General features: G+C 34.5%; 1 protein-coding gene across 1 annotated transcript in view; it reads right to left on the reverse strand.

Moving 5' to 3' along the window:
• The window catches only part of LOC130230557 (solute carrier family 15 member 1-like), a 28,857-nt gene that overhangs the window by 4,062 nt on the left and 5,680 nt on the right, over positions 1-19,115 (reverse strand). Inside the window, exons 7-19 of the mRNA XM_056459635.1 lie at positions 17,032-17,122; positions 16,844-16,927; positions 16,656-16,738; positions 15,264-15,350; positions 15,063-15,152; positions 14,914-14,958; positions 14,780-14,812; positions 12,057-12,145; positions 11,630-11,711; positions 7,163-7,282; positions 5,758-5,889; positions 2,684-2,730; positions 2,470-2,574 (exon numbers count right to left, since the gene is read on the reverse strand). Of these exons, the coding sequence (XP_056315610.1) occupies positions 2,470-2,574; positions 2,684-2,730; positions 5,758-5,889; positions 7,163-7,282; positions 11,630-11,711; positions 12,057-12,145; positions 14,780-14,812; positions 14,914-14,958; positions 15,063-15,152; positions 15,264-15,350; positions 16,656-16,738; positions 16,844-16,927; positions 17,032-17,122 (1,088 nt within the window). The remainder of the gene's footprint in view (positions 1-2,469; positions 2,575-2,683; positions 2,731-5,757; positions 5,890-7,162; positions 7,283-11,629; positions 11,712-12,056; positions 12,146-14,779; positions 14,813-14,913; positions 14,959-15,062; positions 15,153-15,263; positions 15,351-16,655; positions 16,739-16,843; positions 16,928-17,031; positions 17,123-19,115) is intronic.

The following is a 19,115-nucleotide window of genomic DNA, read 5'->3' on the forward strand; positions in this document are numbered from 1 at the left end:
GGCTTCTCCCAAAAGATAAGATGTACAGTACATGACTCATCATTCATTCATTCATTTTCTTTTCGGCTTAGTCCCTTTATTAATCCGGGGTCACCACTGCAGAATGAACTGCCAACTTATCCAGCACATGTTTTATGCAGCGGATGCTCTTCCAGCCGCAACCCATCTCTGGGAAACATCCATACACACCCACTCACACTCATACACTACGGACAATTTAGCCTTCCCAATTCACCTGTACCACATGTCTTTGGACTGTGGGGGAAACCGGAGCACCCGGAGAAAACCCACGCGAACGTAGGAAGAACATGCAAACTCAACACAAAAATGCCAACTGACCCAGCCGAGGCTCGAACCAGCGAGCTTTCTCGAACCTTTCTTGCTGTGAGGTGACAGCACTACCTACTGCGCCACTGCATCGCCCATGAGGCATCATTGTAGGGAAAAAAGATATTTCCTTAAGTAACTTTTTAAGTAAAGAATTTGCCAGGAGTATGAATCATTTGAGGCTTGACTGTATGCGTATAATAGGTGATTTTATAATTTCAGGAACATTTGGTGTCTAAAGTTATTTCTTTCAGCATTTCTTTAAATGATTTCATTTTCATACATTTTAATATTTGGATAACAAAATGTTATAGGCCATAACAATATAATATATTCTGCAAAAAAACATATTTAATTAGTTAATTTAATTGAATTGCATTCTTCCCGATGTATCATTGTGAAATCTAATTGGTGATACTTCCATTTTTTTTTAAATAAAACCCAAAACTAATCATTTTGCTAATTCTACAATATTAAATGGTTTCAAAATCTATATTTTTATCTTATATAAATATGTTCATCCATTCCGTCACCATATATACTTTGCATATAAATAAAATGTCAACAATTATCCAATTGGCAATTAAAATGTAATTTAAGATACAGGAAATGATGTCACTTTCCCTCACTTATCAAATCTGAAGCGCTGAAAAGTTTGTGTGCTCTCACTGAGAAAATATTTTCATCTAAAACGTTCTTACACCAAAAGTGAATTAGTAAAATAATATTTTTACTATAATATCAAAAGGAGCATTTATGCTAAAGTGGGAGTTTTGATTTAAAAGTTGAATTTCTTTAAACCTTTGATATTAAAATAACAAGTTAATAAATATTACTGTAAGAAGTCTCCTTTCTTTCTTTATTAAAAGTCAAAAAAGGAAGTGATTTGTGTTTGACATACTAAAATGTAATACACTACCTGACAAAAGTCTTGTTGCCTATCCAAGTTTTAGGACCAACAAATAATAACTTCTAGATGATCATTTGTGGCTTATTTGAAAGGCAAAGGCCTCTAGATTACGCTTATTTTACCAAAATAAACTATGATCATGCCTTGATTTTTAGTTAATTAGGACAGTAAGGTCTAACTTTGCTTAGACATGTCTTGTCACTTAAGCTTGGACGACTGCATCCATACACCTCTGCAATGACTCAAATAACTTATTAATAAAGTCATCTGGAATGGCAAAGAAAGCGTTCTTTCAGGACTCACAGAGTTCATCAAGATTATTTGGATTCATCTTCAATGCCTCCTCCATCTTATCCCAGATATGCTCAATAATGTTCATGTCTGGTGACTGGGCTGGCCAATCCTGGAGCACCTTGACTTTCTTTGCTTTCAGGAACTTTGATGTGGAGGCTGAAGTATGAGAAGGAGCGCTATCTTGCTGAAGAATTTGCCCTCTCCTGTAGTTTGTAATGTAATGGGCAGCACAAATGTCTTGATACCTCAGGCTGTTGACGTTGCCATCCACTCTGCAGATCTCTAGCACGCGGCTCGCCCCCATACTGAATGTAACCCCAAACCATGATTTTTCTACACCAAATTTGACTGATATCTGTGAGAATATTGGCTCCAAGTGGGTTCCAGCAGGTCTTTTGCAGCATTTGTGATGATTAGGATGCAGTTCAACAGATGATTCATCTGATAAATCTACCTTCTGTCACTTTTACAAATGATCGACTACAAGTCAAGTTATTATCTGTTGCTCTTACAACTGGGATCAACAACAAGAATTTGATCAGGTAGTGTACATTCGTTTCCAATGAGATATGTTTCCAGCAAGATTTCCAAAAAAGTTGTTTTTGTTAATGAACAATACGCTTATTAGAGAATTTATTCATCTTCGTTAACAATAGTTAATGACAATAAAGTTATCTTGTCACTCTCAGTGCATTAACTAATGTTAACAAGCATGAAATTGGATTTTTATCATGTATAAGTAAATGTTGAGTTATGATTAATAAATGCTGTACATGTATTATTAATAAAATACATTAACTAAAAATGCATAACGAAACCTTATTGTAAAGTGTGACTGATTTTCTGAACAGTTGTTTTCCCTAACTTTTTGAAATGCAAAATGTATCTAAAATGACAGAATCAGCCATGTATTTGTAATTAGACAAAACGACACGTACTTGCCATGGGGAACAAATAAGTATACTGATGCATCCAAGGGGTCAGCGTGCACGTTATCAGACTTCACTGACACATTCAGCCGAGTCTCAAAGCCATTCACAAACCTGAAACACATGTCGGCTTTTAGTAAGTTTGATTTAGGCGCACAAACATCTGACAACATTTTAAAATGATATATATACATAAAAAGAAGAAGTGAGAAATGCATCAAACCTAATGGCATTCAGGCCTTGCTCTGGTTTCTCAGTAAGGTCATCGAGCTGTGAATGGACACCAATAGTTGATCAGAACACATGAACATCAAAATGGAAGTAAATATTAGGTCATTAAAGCTGCAGTTAGTAAGTTTTGCCTCTTTATCATTATTAATTTTTGGAATGTTCATCTTTACACGGGTTGTGTAATGCTGTGGCTTCTCAACGCTAATGAATTTATTCACAATCACAGATTCTTTGTCTAGAATGTTTGACCCAAATGGTAACACTTTTCTTGAAGAGGGTGTTCATAGAACTGTCATGACACTTTCATAATCATGACAGGGCATGTCATAATTATAAAGGTGTCATGACAGACTTATGAAAGATTATAAAAGGTCATTGTCTGTTATGTCATTTTAGGTCCAAATATGTCATATTTGGAGGATTTGTTATGACGTCTAGGCATAACCCCATACATCATAACCTCTTTGGCTGTGTCATGACAACAAGACATTACATTATACAATGTAAACTGTCATATATCTGTCATAAACATGATGAATATTTCTCTGCTCACTGTTCACAAAGGAACAAAATTAATTTGTCAATTAAATTTCTCAGTAAAAGTGTCAATACTCTATCAAATAATTTAATAACAGTATGATTTTACCACTTGATTTTAATGACAAATTAAATTTGTACCACTGCTGTCGAGGTCAAGAAAAATATTACTGACGCCGTTATAAAATTTATGACAACATACCCTTTTCACATGTTCGGTTTCACTCCACGCAGTGTATCGTTAATTTTGCCTACAAAGATCTCCCTAAAAAGAACTCACCCAGTCAGCTGTATATTCACTACAGATACGGTTCGATGATGACTACGGCTGTTTTCTGTTGTCTGCATTCAAGATGAGACATCTGACATAAAAAATGTACAGAGCATCCAGATTTCTGCTTGAAGAAAATGAGACTTTAAACAGAGTCTATTACTTTGTGTTGCTGTCTTTACCGCAGATGAAGTTGATATGTACTTGTCAGCATTTGTCAAATAAAGATTTCAGATGTTTACACGAGTGCTGAACTATTTTTTTATGTCAAATTTATTGTTATTCTTTTTTGTGTCCTGAAGAATAAGTACTGAATAAAACTGTGGGTGATTTACTGTGGTTGTTTACAGTGGACAGCTGATTCACAAACACAATCATATTATTCACATTCTACTGCTCAGTTCTCTGACATTTTTTCCTATATAGGTATTTTATTCATGAACATAAACATTTTTCATTCTATTTAATACTCAAATTAAGTGAAGTTTCATAAACTAATTTCGAGATACCAGCACGTGATATGATTGAGCACGTCTGGCCACTCATCTGTAATCAGTAATAATCCAATCAAAGTGATCCTAGTTTACTATAAATGGATCAATTTCTCCCTACTGTTCTATCTTCGTTTGGAAGAATCCCCCCTTCCACCCCATCTCCTCTTTTTCCTCCCTTTTCTAAAGGGGGAGCTCTCGAGACCTACCTGATCTCGGATCTCCTGATATGCTTATCGACCGGGCGGGAACCCTGGGCTCAAATATCTCAGAGCTCAGGGTTCTCTCCTGGGACAGCATGCCAAACCTGCTTTATACGCCAAGCATATCTAAGTGGGAACTCTTGAAATAAATTAGAATAACAATGTTGTATGTGACTCTTAATAACCAAGCAAAACCATTATAAAAATGTACAGTTGCAAAAACAACACCAAGAAGATGACGTTTTAATTGAGTATTATTAGATTCTGAATTTTATTTGTAACATTATTAATTAAAAGTTAATACTAATATCATATTAAATCCACCCAGTAGGTGGCGGTAGGACTCGGTCTTAATTTATTCAAATGGAGAAACTGAACAAAACATTAAAGAATCAATAAATAGTAAATGATGAAACTGATTGCACTTATAGACGTCATACCAGGTAATACGTGAAGATTTAATAAAGAATTGTACTCCTGCTGGAACATATACATATAACAGATAATATAAATTTATATTCATAAGAGCATCAATGTGAAAAATAAATCCATTATTGAGGAAATAAATGTAATTATTAAGTGAAAAGTTTGCAAACATATACTTTCCTTGATAAACAATAGCTTATTCCTGTTCTTAATAACTTAAATCATCATTATCAAACTCAGAAACTTTCACACTTTTCAATTGTGAATTTTCCAGAGATGTCTCCCATTCATTCAAAGGTAAACCAGAAGTAAAAATACACTGCGTTGTCGATAGGGAGACGTGAAGTCACGTCATTGTGAAAAGGGTCTATTATAACGGACTCATGACAATCATGTTTATGACGGATTTATGACAAGCTATATGTCGAGTTGTCATCACGAAGACACTGACAGGTCTCGGTTATGTCAAGTTGTCAAAGACAAGACAGTGTTATGTATTTGGCTGTGTCAAAGATCTTTGCCTTTAAAATGACATAACTGAACTAATGACACTTAATGGCAGTTGTTATAAGCGTGCATATAATCACATTCATATTTATGACTTGTCATGTTTTTTTATTAACACCCCTTTAATAAAGTGTTACCTTGTTACCAAAGCGTGACTGTGTATTTAGTATGTATTAGCATTATCTGTACACTCTCACATCCACACACACACTCATACAACACTGCCAATTTAGTATATTCAATTCACCTATAGCGCATGTTTTTGGACTGTGAGGGAAACCGAAGCACCCGGAGGAAACCCACACAAACATGGGGAGAACATGCAAATGTCACACAGAAATGCCAGGGACTCGAACCAGCGACCTTCTTGCTGTGAGGTGACAGTGCTAACCACTGAGCCACCGTATCGCCAAAAATTATTATTTTAACAGAAAATGCATTCATTTTCTTTAGATCTGGTTCTCTTTGAAATACGAATGCAATATAAATTGTGACCAGCTCGTATTTACTGTGAAAACCTAGTGTATATGTATACTGTTTATGATACTGTATATCATTGTTTCGATTTTGGATCATTTTTAACCAAAAAAGACTGCAGCTTTAAGGAAATATAAAGACTTCAAAATCTTACCGTATTTCTCATTCCAGCAGCATTCATTATAACCGTGTGCCTATTGCCGTTCTTCAAATAAGCTGTATCATTGACTCCTCCAGCAGTGATGGTCACATTCTCCTTGTCCAGAGTCATGTATTCACTTGAGGCCTGGGGAAGCACAATATATTGCCATTTGTTAGATGTTTGCATAATCGTTTATGTCCTGGAGTTTACTTATTTATTTTATGAAATCAAACAGACTTACAAGTTTTCTCTTGATATATATAGACAATAATAATAATAAAAAATTGGAGTCAGTCAGAATCGTTTTGTGTTTTATTGCAACATAATGCTAGAAACATTTACTGCTTAACAATACTTAATGTATATATATTTTCAAAAAATAGAACAAAACTTTAATATTCTAACATTTTAAAACAACTGCTTTTTATTTTAACATATTGAAATTTATTTATTCCTGCAATGGTGAAAGCAAATGTTTTCAGTGTCACATGATCCTCAGAACTCACTTTAATATTCTGAATTGGTTCTTAGCAGGAATTTGAAGGCTTGTCTGATATGAATTGTTTCATCTTAAATACATCCTTTAAGAGATGGAGGAAATTGAATTACTAGAGTATTAGAGTTGTCTAAAAGTCCATGCTGTGAAAAACGCCCACAAAGTCAAACAGAAACTCAACCTAGGCTCATTCTGTAAACGTACCGCTATACGCAATTCTGGAGACTGACAAATATGTTTCTGGAGGTGCATTTTTTTTTTGCAGTTTTTGTTTTCGCGAATCCACCAGAGAGCACTGTGTATGCTTTTTGAGAACTCAAATTTCTCTCGTGAGTACCATTTGCGCCTGCTGTTCTCACGTAAATCCCACGGAGGCCGTTGTCGACTGACTGACTGACTGACTGACTGACTGATCGATCGATTGACCCACCTTCCTTCTTCCCTAAACCCAACCAATAGTGTTTTCAAAAGCACCGGTTGACCTGCCGACCCTAAACCCAACCGACAGTTTTAAAAAACAATGCAGAAAAAGAAAAGCCCTTGCCTGATTTTTACCACGTTTTTAGATTTAACCACATTCTCACCCTGTTATTTACTTGTTTATTTTATTTTTTTGCCTTCGGTTTTTGTCAACTACTCTTAGCATTTCAAGCCTGCTGACGTACATGGCGAGCCATTGGACAAACTGGTAACAGCAGGAAAGCCATCCACATGGAGGTAAGCGGTCAGCTAGTAAGCGTGAAAAGGAACAGCGTCATACAGCCCCGTAGCCTTCATTTTAAAGTCGAAATGCAGCCATAAGTACCTCTGGCTACATAATTCACGATCTCCAGAAATGTATATAGGGCTACGCTTTGACAATGTTTGGGTAAGGTTGATGTTCCATTGTGCCAATACATTAAATAATATATGTGAACTTACATTAAATCCAGGAACCATGAATTGATCTTGTCCTTCCACTAAAACAGGCAATGATGTGCTCTCAACGTTCAGGAACTTCAACTGGGTTTGAGAGGTTGATGGGAACTTGGGCATCGTTTGCTGTTGGACACAAGACAAACAAGTCAGAAATCAACAGTTTATCCTCTAGCATTGCAACAGAGAGGACGAATTACGACTAGGCCCACACGGAATCTGCGCGTGCAGAAATCCGCAAATTTTTTGCCTATCAGAGTCTATTTATTTACTTGTGTGCAAATTTATAATTCTTCAGTTTTTAAATAAATTTCAGTAATATTATTGACTAATATGAAAATGTTAAATTGATTTATTTACAATAATAGTTTGTAAAGTAATATTAACTGCCTTTTAGTAGATATCATATGAGAAACTTTAAATGAGAGATGTTATATACCAAAAAAAGTGGATCTTATTGAATTTGCATTGTAAACATTAAATAAAAGTTAAAAATGTATTATTTTTAATTTCATATATTAAGTTTGCTATGATACTCCTAAAATCATTCCGCAAAAATCTACAGAAAATATTACAAATTTCTGTGCAGAAATAGCAAAAAATGTCCGCAGATTCTGTCTGGCCCTAATTATGACGTCACTTTATAGGTCAATCGGCTCTCAGGAAGTATCCCAATGCTTCCCATAGGCTTTTTGATTATTGCAAATAATTAGCTTTGTGTTCAAACATCGTTAATAATATTTGAACATTTTATCCATCAATATAATCTTCACAAAACATTAAAGATGATATCTAAATCTTAAACGCAGGCTAACTAAAAAGCTAATCTTGGCGATAAACAAACTCAAACAATGTCACCACCACCATGCTATCAAGTACTTCTCATTTACAAAAACATAGTTCATTAGAAAAAGCATTTACATTGTAGATGTTTTTTAAATCCACACTATATTGTATACATCATTTAATATCTCAGACAACGCCTGTAATCCCATATAGCAACTTGCTAGCAACTATAGTAACTGCTAGCAATCTTGAAAGGAGTGTAAGTGTAAACGTGAAAGTATCTTGAGTTTAAGTTTAACGCAGACCTTATTTAAGTGATTCAACCAAAATCCATTAAAAAACCTATTAACTCTGAGACAATGGAGCTGAAAGTGCTAAAATGCTTTTCTAAAGAGGGAGCTCTCGAGACCCCGAGTATAACAATGTTGTATGTGACTCTTAATAACCAAGCAAAACCATTATAAAAATGTACAGTTGCAAAAACAACACCAAGAAGATGACGTTTTAATTGAGTATTATTAGATTCTGAATTTTATTTGTAACATTATTAATTAAAAGTTAATACTAATATCATATTAAATCCACCCAGTAGGCAGCGGTAGGACTCGGTCTTAATTTATTCAAATGGAGAAACTGAACAAAACATTAAAGAATCAATAAATAGTGAATGATGAAACTGATTGCACTTATAGACGTCATACCAGGTAATACGTGAAGATTTAATAAAGAATTGTACTCATGCTGGAACATTTACATATAACAGATAATATCAATTTATATTCATAAGAGCATCAAAGTAAAAAATAAATCCATTATTGAGGAAATAAATGTAATTATTAAGTGAAAAGTTTGCAAACATATACTTTCCTTGATAAACAATAGCTTATTCCTGTTCTTAATAACTTAAATAATTATTTTCAAACTCTTCAATTGTGAATTTTCCAGAGATGTCTCCCATTCATTCAAAGGTAAACCAGAAGTAAAAATACACTGCGTTGTCGATAGGGAGAAGTGAAGTGACGTCATTGTGAAAAGGGTCTATTATAACGGACTCATGACAATCATGTTTATGAGGGATTTATGACAAGCTATATGTCGAGTTGTCATCACGAAGACACTGACAGGTCTCGGTTATATCAAGTTGTCAAAGACAAGACAGTGTTATGTATTTGGCTGTGTCAAAGATCTTTTCCTTAAAATGACATAACTGAACTAATGACACTTAATGGCAGTTGTTATAAGCATGCATATAATCACATTCATATTTATGACTTGTCATGTTTTTTTATTAACACCCCTTTAATAAAGTATGAGAAACTTTAAATGAGAGATGTTATATACCAAAAAAAGTGGATCTTATTGAATTTGCATTGTAAACATTAAATAAAAGTTAAAAATGTATTATTTTTAATTTCATATATTAAGTTTGCTATGATACTCCTAAAATCATTCCGCAAAAATCTACAGAAAATATTACAAATTTCTGTGCAGAAATAGCAAAAAATGTCCGCAGATTCTGTCTGGCCCTAATTATGACGTCACTTTATAGGTCAATCGGCTCTCAGGAAGTATCCCAATGCTTCCCATAGGCTTTTTGATTATTGCAAATAATTAGCTTTGTGTTCAAACATTGTTAATAATATTTGAACATTTTATCCATCAATATAATCTTCACAAAACATTAAAGATGATATCTAAATCTTAAACGCAGGCTAACTAAAAAGCTAATCTTGGCGATAAACAAACTCAAACAATGTCACCACCACCATGCTATCAAGTACTTCTCATTTACAAAAACATAGTTCATTAGAAAAAGCATTTACATTGTAGATGTATTTTAAATCCACACTATATTGTATACATCATTTAATATCTCAGACAACGCCTGTAATCCCATATAGCAACTTGCTAGCATCTATAGTAACTGCTAGCAATCTTGAAAGGAGTGTAAGTGTAAACGTGAAAGTATCTTGAGTTTAAGTTTAACGCAGACCTTATTTAAGTGATTCAACCAAAATCCATTAAAAAACCTATTAACTCTGAGACAATGGAGCTGAAAGTGCTAAAATGCTAGCTCGCTTTTGGATTTCTTCATACAAAGTGACGTCATAGTTCCTTCACACAGAATTCAACAGCACCATTTGTTTTTTCTTTTTGAGAAAATACTTTTAAAATAAAATGAGATCATTCAACGATGCAAAATGGAAAAGTTTTTAAAATTTTAAAACTAAGATGTGATTTTTAGCTGGGGTTTGTTCTCAATAAATGGACAAAGGCGAACATACACTAACAGGACACTTTATTAGGTACACCTCACTAGTACTTGGACCGGCTTTTACCTTCAGAACTGCGTTAATTCTTCGTGGCGTAGATTCAAGATACTGGAAATATTCCTCAGAGATTTTATTGACAAACTGACATCATAGCATCACACAGTTGCTGCAGATTTGTCGGCTGCACATCCATGATGCGAATCTCCTGTTCCACCCCATCCCAAAGGTGCTGTATTGGATTGACATCTGGTAACGGTAGAGGCTATTTGAGTACAGTGAACTCATTGTCATGTTCAAGAAACCAGTCTGAGATGATTCGTGCTTTATGATATGGCACGTTATCCTGCTGGATGTAGCCATCAGAAGATGGGTACACTGTGGTCATAAAAGGATGGACATGGTCAGCAACAATACTCAGGTAGACTGTGGCGTTGACACGATGCTCAATTGGTACTATTGGGCCCAAAGTGTGGCAAGAAAATATCCCCACACGATTATACCACCATCACCAGCCTAAACCGTTGATACAAGGCAGGATGGATCCATGCTTTTACTGTATGTTGTTGATGCCAAATTCTAACCCTACTATCCGAATGTCACAGCAGAAATCGACACTCGGCAATGTTTTTCCAAGCTTCGATTGTCCAGTTTTGGTGAGCCTGTAGCCTCAGTTTCCTGTTCTTGGCTGACAGGAGTGGCACCCGATGTGGTCCTCTGCTGCTATAGCCCATCCACCTCAAGGTTAGGCGTGTTGTGCGTTCAGAGATGCTCTTCTGCATACTTCGGTTGTAACGAGTGGTTATTTGAGTTACTGTTGCTTTTCTATCAGCTCGAACCAGTCTGGCCATTCTCCTCTGAACTCTGGCATCCACAAAGCATTTGCATCCACAGAACTGCCACTCACTGGATATTTTCTCTTTTTCTGACTATTCTCGGTAAACCCTAGAGATGGTTGTGCAAGAAAATCCCAGTAGATCAACAGTTTCTGAAATAGTCAGACCAGACCATCTGGCACCAACCGTGTCACTTAAATCACCTTTCTTCCCTATTCTGATGCTCGGCTTGAATTGCAGCAGATCGTCTTGACCATATCTACATTCCTAAATGAGTTGCTGCCATGTGACTGGCTGATTAGAAATTTGCGTTAGTGTTTATTAGTGTACCTAATAAAGTGGCCAGTAAGTGTATTTATGCATGTTGTGTACATTGTTTTGTTTTCAAATAGTTTAATAGCACTAAAAGAACACAAAGTCTGGAGCCTCTGAATTGGGACACAGCTAGAGCTTATGATCATTATATTACCACAAATGTTAAGGTTTAAGATTATCCTCAAGCTAAAACAAAAGCTTTAGGTTTTCTTTCTGATGCATTACAGCAAAATATCCACTGGGTTTGCAACATATGTGCTACTCACATCAATTTGAAGCTGCAAAAGAGCAGCAGCCACAAATGCTAAGGCTGCCAAAACCATACCGACAGTCATCCTCCGCAGGGGTCTGAAAAACAACAACACATACAATCACATTCACATGCCATCAATCAAAACCACAAAAGACACTTTAAAGAAGCAGTTCACCCAAAAATGAAATTCTGCCATCATTTACTCTTCCTCCAAACCAAAATTTCTTTCTTCTGTCAAACACAAACAAGATATTTTGAAGAATGTTGGGGAAAAAACAACCATTGAATGGATGTCAATAGCTGTTTTTCCCCCAGCATTCTTCAGAATATCTTGCTTGTGTTCAACAGAAGAAAGAAATTCATAAAAGTTTATGAATAATTGGTGAGAACATTATTGGATGAACTGCCTCTTTAAGAACTGTTTCTCTTGGAAGACTTACGTGAAGTTAATGCGGCACAGCTTGATAAGTGGGTAAATTGCAGAGTCCATGATCGGCACCATAATCACAATCAGTATAGGGTTCACGATCTGCAGCAGAACACAAACGACGACATCATGACATGTGGATGACGACAAATGCACCTCATGTTTAATACCCGGTCAAGAAATTTTTGAAATAAAATGTAAAAAGCGGCATTTAGTGATCAGAAATACAATAAAAACAGAAATACTGTGCAATAGTATTACAATTTAAAGGAAAGTTTTCTGGCTTTTTATGTATCATACATTGTAATTAATGATTTTAAGTAAGTCACTTTTGCTCACCAAATTATTTAGTTATCAAAAATACAGTAAAAAGAGTAGTATTTTAATATAACACTATAACTTGAAGTGAATTTTTATATTTATGTATATTTCAAAATGCAATTAATGTTTTTTAAAGGGATAGTTGACCCAAATATGAAAATGACATCATTATATACTCTCCCTGGAGTAGTTTTAAACTTTCTTTCTTCTGTTGAACACAAAAGAAGATATTTTGAAGAATGATAGTTCCTCGCACTAACTGACTTCCATAGTAGGAACACAAATTACTTTGGAAGTCAATGGGTGACAGAATCATTCTTCAAAATATCTTCTTTTGTGTTCAACAGAAAAAAGAAACTCAAGTATAAGTAATAAGTTTGGGACAAGTGACGATGAATTTTCAATTTTGGATGATCTATCACTTCAAGTTAGTCTGCTTTGCTCACCAATGCTATATTTAATGGTCTAAAATACAGTAAAACAGTAATATTTTGATATATTTCTAGTTTTCTATTTTATATATATTTTAAAATCTACTTGAATAACATTAATATTCTGACTTGGTGCTCAAGAAACATTTCTTGAAGTTTGAAATCATAAATAATAGAGGAGACTAAACATTAAACGCTAAACAGAGATTCAACTTTAAATAGTTACATTAACATCACATATCATTCGGATAATAAAAAAAAACTGCTAAAGGGATAGTTCACCCAAAACTGAACATTTATTCCTTACTCTCCCTCAAGTGGTTCCAAACCATTATGAGTTTCTTTCTTCTGTTAAACACAAAAGCCTGTAACCATTGACTTCCATGGTATTAAAAACAAATACTATACTTCTTTTGTGTTTAACAGAAGAAAATAAAACTCAAATAGGTTTGGAACAAGTGAAGGGTGAGCAGGGCTTGACATGAACTTTTTTTGATCACCAGCCACTCTGGCTAGTAGAGTTGCAACATTACTAGCCACTTTCCATTTTCACTAGCCACACTTTAGTTGCTGGGATAATATATTTTATATGCTTAAATTTGACTTTGGCATGCTAAAATTACTTGAGTTAGATTTTGTGTCATGTCCACATGCCTCCTCATTCATTTCACTTTTTGTGTTTGTCTGTATTCACTTTTTTTATGTGTGAGCTTGCTCAATGTGCATTAGCAAATGGGTTGTCGCATTGGAATTAGTTTTTATTTCACACGACTTCTCAGGGCTTCAAATTAAGGATTTACCAAATTTATCTCTGACCACACCAAAAATAAATTAATTATTATTTCTTAGCCACAAACTATAAATAATGTGTCAAAACAAGCAAAATATAGCTGTACACATGCGCTTTTTAATTCAACAAAACTTGTCTTTTTTAATAAAAAAAAAGACATTTAAAAGAATCATTGTCATGTAGGCTATTTCTAAAATATGCACAGCAGTCTGTCCCGTCCAAATGTCCGAGATCAGCAGTTAACTACACATAAATATATTATTGTAAAAAAACGATAATTAAACCACATTAACAAAAACACCTGTAAGCAAAAGAACGCATGTAAAAAACATACCCTGTGTGATAATGAAAGGATGATCACGCACACACGGTTAATGTTAGGCCTGTTAATAGTCCGTTTAAAGAATAATTAAAACGAAAGCAGTGACCGCTGCTGAGAATACATTTTTTTTATAAATCTTAGGCTCTTAAAAGCAGCAGGACTGTGGGTGCACGACCAACGCTTTTTGTCCAGGTTATTTCAGAGATCTCACCAGTTGCGTTTTCTCTAGGCACGATTGCTTCCTGCAAGCAAATACGAGGGCGCATGCTTTTTAACAGTCGCGCACATCACATCACCTGTGTGCACAAGTGATCATCCTCTCATTGAGTATTCACCTGCTTTCTTTTGCCCACAATTAGTTTTGTCAGTCATGCTGGTTCTCGATTCTGAGATCACATTTGCACGCATATTGAGCCATCTGTATTGTCGAACCCTGTTTTTAAGAAAACCCCAAATTAAAAATTATTTTCAACCAGCTAAAGTGGCTAGTGGGAGCGGCTGTCTTACCCGCTATAGAGGAAATCTCCCGCATTTGGCGGGTTGGCAGAGGTTAATGTCAAGCCCTGAGGTTGAGCAAATGATAAAAGAAGATAAACAGAGCATATATTGAAGAAACCTGAAAACATTGACTTCCATATTAAAAACAAATACTATGAAAGTCAATGGTTACAGGTTTCCATCATTCTTCAAAATATCTTCTTTTGTGTCTAACAGAAAAAAAAAATCTCAACAGGTTTGGAACAAGCGAAAGGTGAGTAAATGATGATGGAATGTTCAGTTTTCAGTGAACCATCTCTTTAATTATGCTGGAATGATTGTAAAATACAAGTACAGACACACAAAACAAATGACGGCAAAAAAATCAGCCCTACCTGCATCTGATCTGGCTGAATCACAAACCCTCCCTATGAGGAAAGAGAGAGAGAATATTAAGTAACACGTAAAACATGACATCATTACTAATATATGCAAATGTCAAAGCTAGTGAAAAAGTTTTTGAACTTACAAAGTTACCATCCATGGTGGTGGCTTGAATAGTCCAACGGGAGCCCTGGAAAAGACAACACAGTCGACATTCACCATCAGGCCTGAATGTTTGGTAGACATACATACTTGAGAATAGCATTTGAAGCATGGCTAAAGAAGAACACTGACCTGCTGGTCAAATAAAGCCCAGAACATTGGCAGAGGGATGTAGAGGAACAGCACCTTCACCACCATCTTCACCTGCGCAATCAGCAGTTTCTGCAAACAAAACACAGATTGAGATTGACGCATTATGCCAGTGTGTGTCTGTGAACATCTTCCTGTATACCGGAGCTTACATATTTCAGGTTACATTTACGTGTAACTCACATCATATTTCTCTTCTGCCCAGTCCATCCAGTGCTCTCTTTTTGGGTACTGTTTACTGCGATGCCTGAAACGGTTATTAATTGCAAACTGCAGAAGAGAAAATCTAGTTAGAGATTGGATAAGGCTTCCCCATGTGACATAATGCTGCATACATCACAACAATACAGTTGAGGACATCATTATAAGATATTTATTACTTTTTAAAAAATGTTCCATATTAAACCGAGTAATGAAACTTTACAGTATTTCCTATTATATATATATTTTAATGATATTTTTTACTTAATTCTTTTTAGTTTGGCAGTTACAAACACACACACACACACACACACATGCACATGTGTGTGTATATATATTATACAGTTAAAGTCTGAACTATTAGCCCCCCTTTTTTCTTTTTTAAATATTTCCCAAATGATGTTTAACAGAGCAAGGAAATTTTCACAGTATGTCTGATAATATTTTTTCTTCTGGAGAAAGTCTTATTTGTTTTATTTTGGCCAGAATAAAAGCAGTTTTAAAATTTTTAAACACCATTTTAAGGTCAAAATTATTAGCCGCTTTAAGCTATATATTTTTTCGAACAGAACAAACCATCGCTATACAATGACTTGCCTATTTACCCTAACCTGCCTAGTTAACCTATTTAACCTAGTTAAGCCTTTAAATGTCACTTTAAGCTGTACAGAAGTGTCTTGAAAAATATCTAGTCAAATATTATTTACTGTCATCATGGCAAAGATAAAATAAATCAGTTATTAGAAATGAGTTATTAAAACTATTACGTTTAGAAATGTGTTGAAAAAACTGTCCACTTGGGAAATATGTGAAAATATATTCAAATTTGGCTGTTTCAACTGTATACGACTCCTCAGTTCTGAAATCTACCACTGACTTATGTTTAGCAACCACCGTGCAATCTCCGAGATCATTATTATCATAATATTTGCACATTACATTTTAATTGTTGCAGTAGTAGGACCAGACACTGACTTACAATCACAGATAAAATAGATAATCTAAAAAAAACGAACAAAAAAAAAAAAAAAAACAAACAACATTGTGCATTTATGAAGAGTGCTTCACTCCGACATGTGAGCGGGCTTGACAAACCACCTGTAGAAACACTCTTCTCTCTCACTAAAAAACACCCCCATCCTTACTCTAGCACTTAATTCTTTGAGCACAAACAGTTTCTTTGTATAATTAGCACTTCTTGTGTGTATTCCCTCTTCTTGTTGAATCACTGAATGCCTCTCCAATTGTAAGTCGCTTTGGACAAAAGCGTCTGCCAAATTACTACATGTAAATGTAGAATCTAGTAAAGGAAAATGCAATGTACACTGCCTCATTTTATCGTCAAATAAAAAAATGATGTTGTTAGTTACTTACTCCAATGCACTTAATGACTTGCAGCAGGATGTTGCCCTTTGGAGACTCCATGATATACATTTTGTGTCCTATGACGAATACAACTGCAGACAGAAAACAAAACAAAGCTCAGCATCATCGAGACTGCCATCGAGTGGTCAGAAGCAGCATTGCACACATCAAAATAAAGGCCAACTGCTGTAACTTACTGAGGGCAACCACCATGAGCGCTGCAGGAACGCCAAACGCCAGAGGAAAACAGCTCTGCTTTGTGTAGATGCCACACTCCTGGGCTGAAGATCCCAACAAACACATACACACAAACACAAGGTAGATTGTTCAAAAGTGTGTCTAGTTAGAATTTCTGCGGTGATGTGGTGATTTGAACAGTTCTTACATCTCAGGATGGGTGTGATGAGAGTGGAGAGCAGACTGCCAGCGTTGATGGACAGATAGAAGATGGAAAAGAAAGTGCTTCTTTGTTTTTCCTGAAATAAAATGAATGTTAATGTCATACAAAATTTGACGTTTTTATTTTATAAGTTCAATTTAAAAATGCATAAAAATGCAATTAAAACAGAAATATTGTGATATTTTAGTTTTTACATTTATACTTTATTTATAGGTTATAAAATGAACTTTAACACAATTAGACATGCAATTAAAATGTGATTAAAACAGTAATATTGTGTTTTTTTCTATAAACAATTATAACAATGTTTATTTTTTAATAGGTTATAAAATGTAATTTGACACAATTAGACACATATCTGAATATTTTCATTATTAATCAAACAAATGTTTTGATTAGATGTTCTGCCAAATATTTTTACCGTCATTAACTAGTTTAACTAGTGCTTCACGATATTGGAAAAATCCAACATTATGATATTCTGCTTTTCTGCAATAAATATTGCGATATGCTTACAATTTTAGCGGATGATTTGAAAACTGCTATTTGAAAAGACTATTCATTTAGAATGATTGGGAGGATTCTCTAGAGAAGTGAATCATGCATAGAAATGTAACAAATTACAAGCAAATACAAAAAGGCAAAGATAAAAGTGAAATAAACAGTGTTTAATGGTTTTTGGGGCAGTCAAATAGTATTCAGGTACAGGATTTGAATGATCAATTGTAAAACAACCCTGCAAAAGTCTTTACTGTATAAAAAAATTCAATCAAATATGTTTTTTATTCAAATTACAAACAGTAACACTAATATATACTATACTATAGCACTATATGCAATAACTACACAATTCTCTTTTGTTTTTCCTGGTCAACTATAATTATAATCTTGCGACTTGAATATTGTGGATTTGCACATTGCAATATCGATGCTGAAACTATATATTGTGCAGCCCTAGTTTTAACAAGCAGAATTTATTTAAATAATTTTTATAACAATGTGAAAGGTGGTACTGTCACTAGTTTTAACTAATATTAATCATCCTTGCTGAATAAAGGTATTCCCGTCTAACTAATCATAAAATTATGTGTGCGTTATTCCATAAAACAAACAGGGGAAAGAAATTTGGGAAAGTAATGAAAATAAAGAATGAATGAATGAATGAATGAATGAATGAATGAATGAATGAATGAATGAATGAATGAATTTAAATGGTTAAAACTAAATCAATGAAAAATCACTATAACATTGAGCTGGATTTCAAAACCCTTCATATAACAATAATAACAATATTACAAAATTAATATGTATTTATTGACTCTTTATAGATTATTATTAGCCTAACTTGGCATGCAAGAAAACAAGAATTGTGAACATTAGTTTTTAATGCACACCTTCAATTTACTAGAGTATAATAGAGTCATTAATTTAAAATTATTCGTACGTGATTTCTTTATTCGTTCCCTTGATTTACTAAATCATGCCCACTAATTAATTCCCTAGTTTTAAGCATTCCGTGCCCTTATTATATGTAAATTGTACAAATGAAATAATTATTTAATGCTAAATAAATACTTAGTTGTATTTCCTGTCCGTTTACTATATTTCATCTTACAATTTAATATAGTTCAAGAGTTCACACTTAGCTTATGATTGATAATAAAGTGTGTTTGGCATGCTGTCCCAGGAGAGAGCGCTGAGCTCAGAAGATCCATGAGCCCAGGGCTCCCTCCTGTTTCATCGAGAGAGAGAGAGAGAGAGCAGTGTGGGCTCGGGTAGGTCTTGAGAGCTCCGCTGAATTAGTTTGCTCTGCCTATTCCTTGATTATTAGGGGTTGCCACTACGGAATGAACCGCCAATTATTAACTTTAAGCTGTAAAGAATTGTCTTGAAAAATATCTAGTAAAATATTATTTACTGTCATCATGGCAAAGATAAAATAAATCAGTTATAAGAAATAAGTTATTAAAACTACTGTTTAGAAATGTGTTGAAAAAAAAATCTGCTCTCCGTTAAACAAAAATTGGAGAAAAAATAAACAGGGGGGCTAATAATTCATCTGTATATAG

This window comes from Danio aesculapii, chromosome 6 (assembly GCF_903798145.1).
Source record: "Danio aesculapii chromosome 6, fDanAes4.1, whole genome shotgun sequence".
In the NCBI taxonomy this organism is placed as follows: domain Eukaryota; kingdom Metazoa; phylum Chordata; class Actinopteri; order Cypriniformes; family Danionidae; genus Danio; species Danio aesculapii.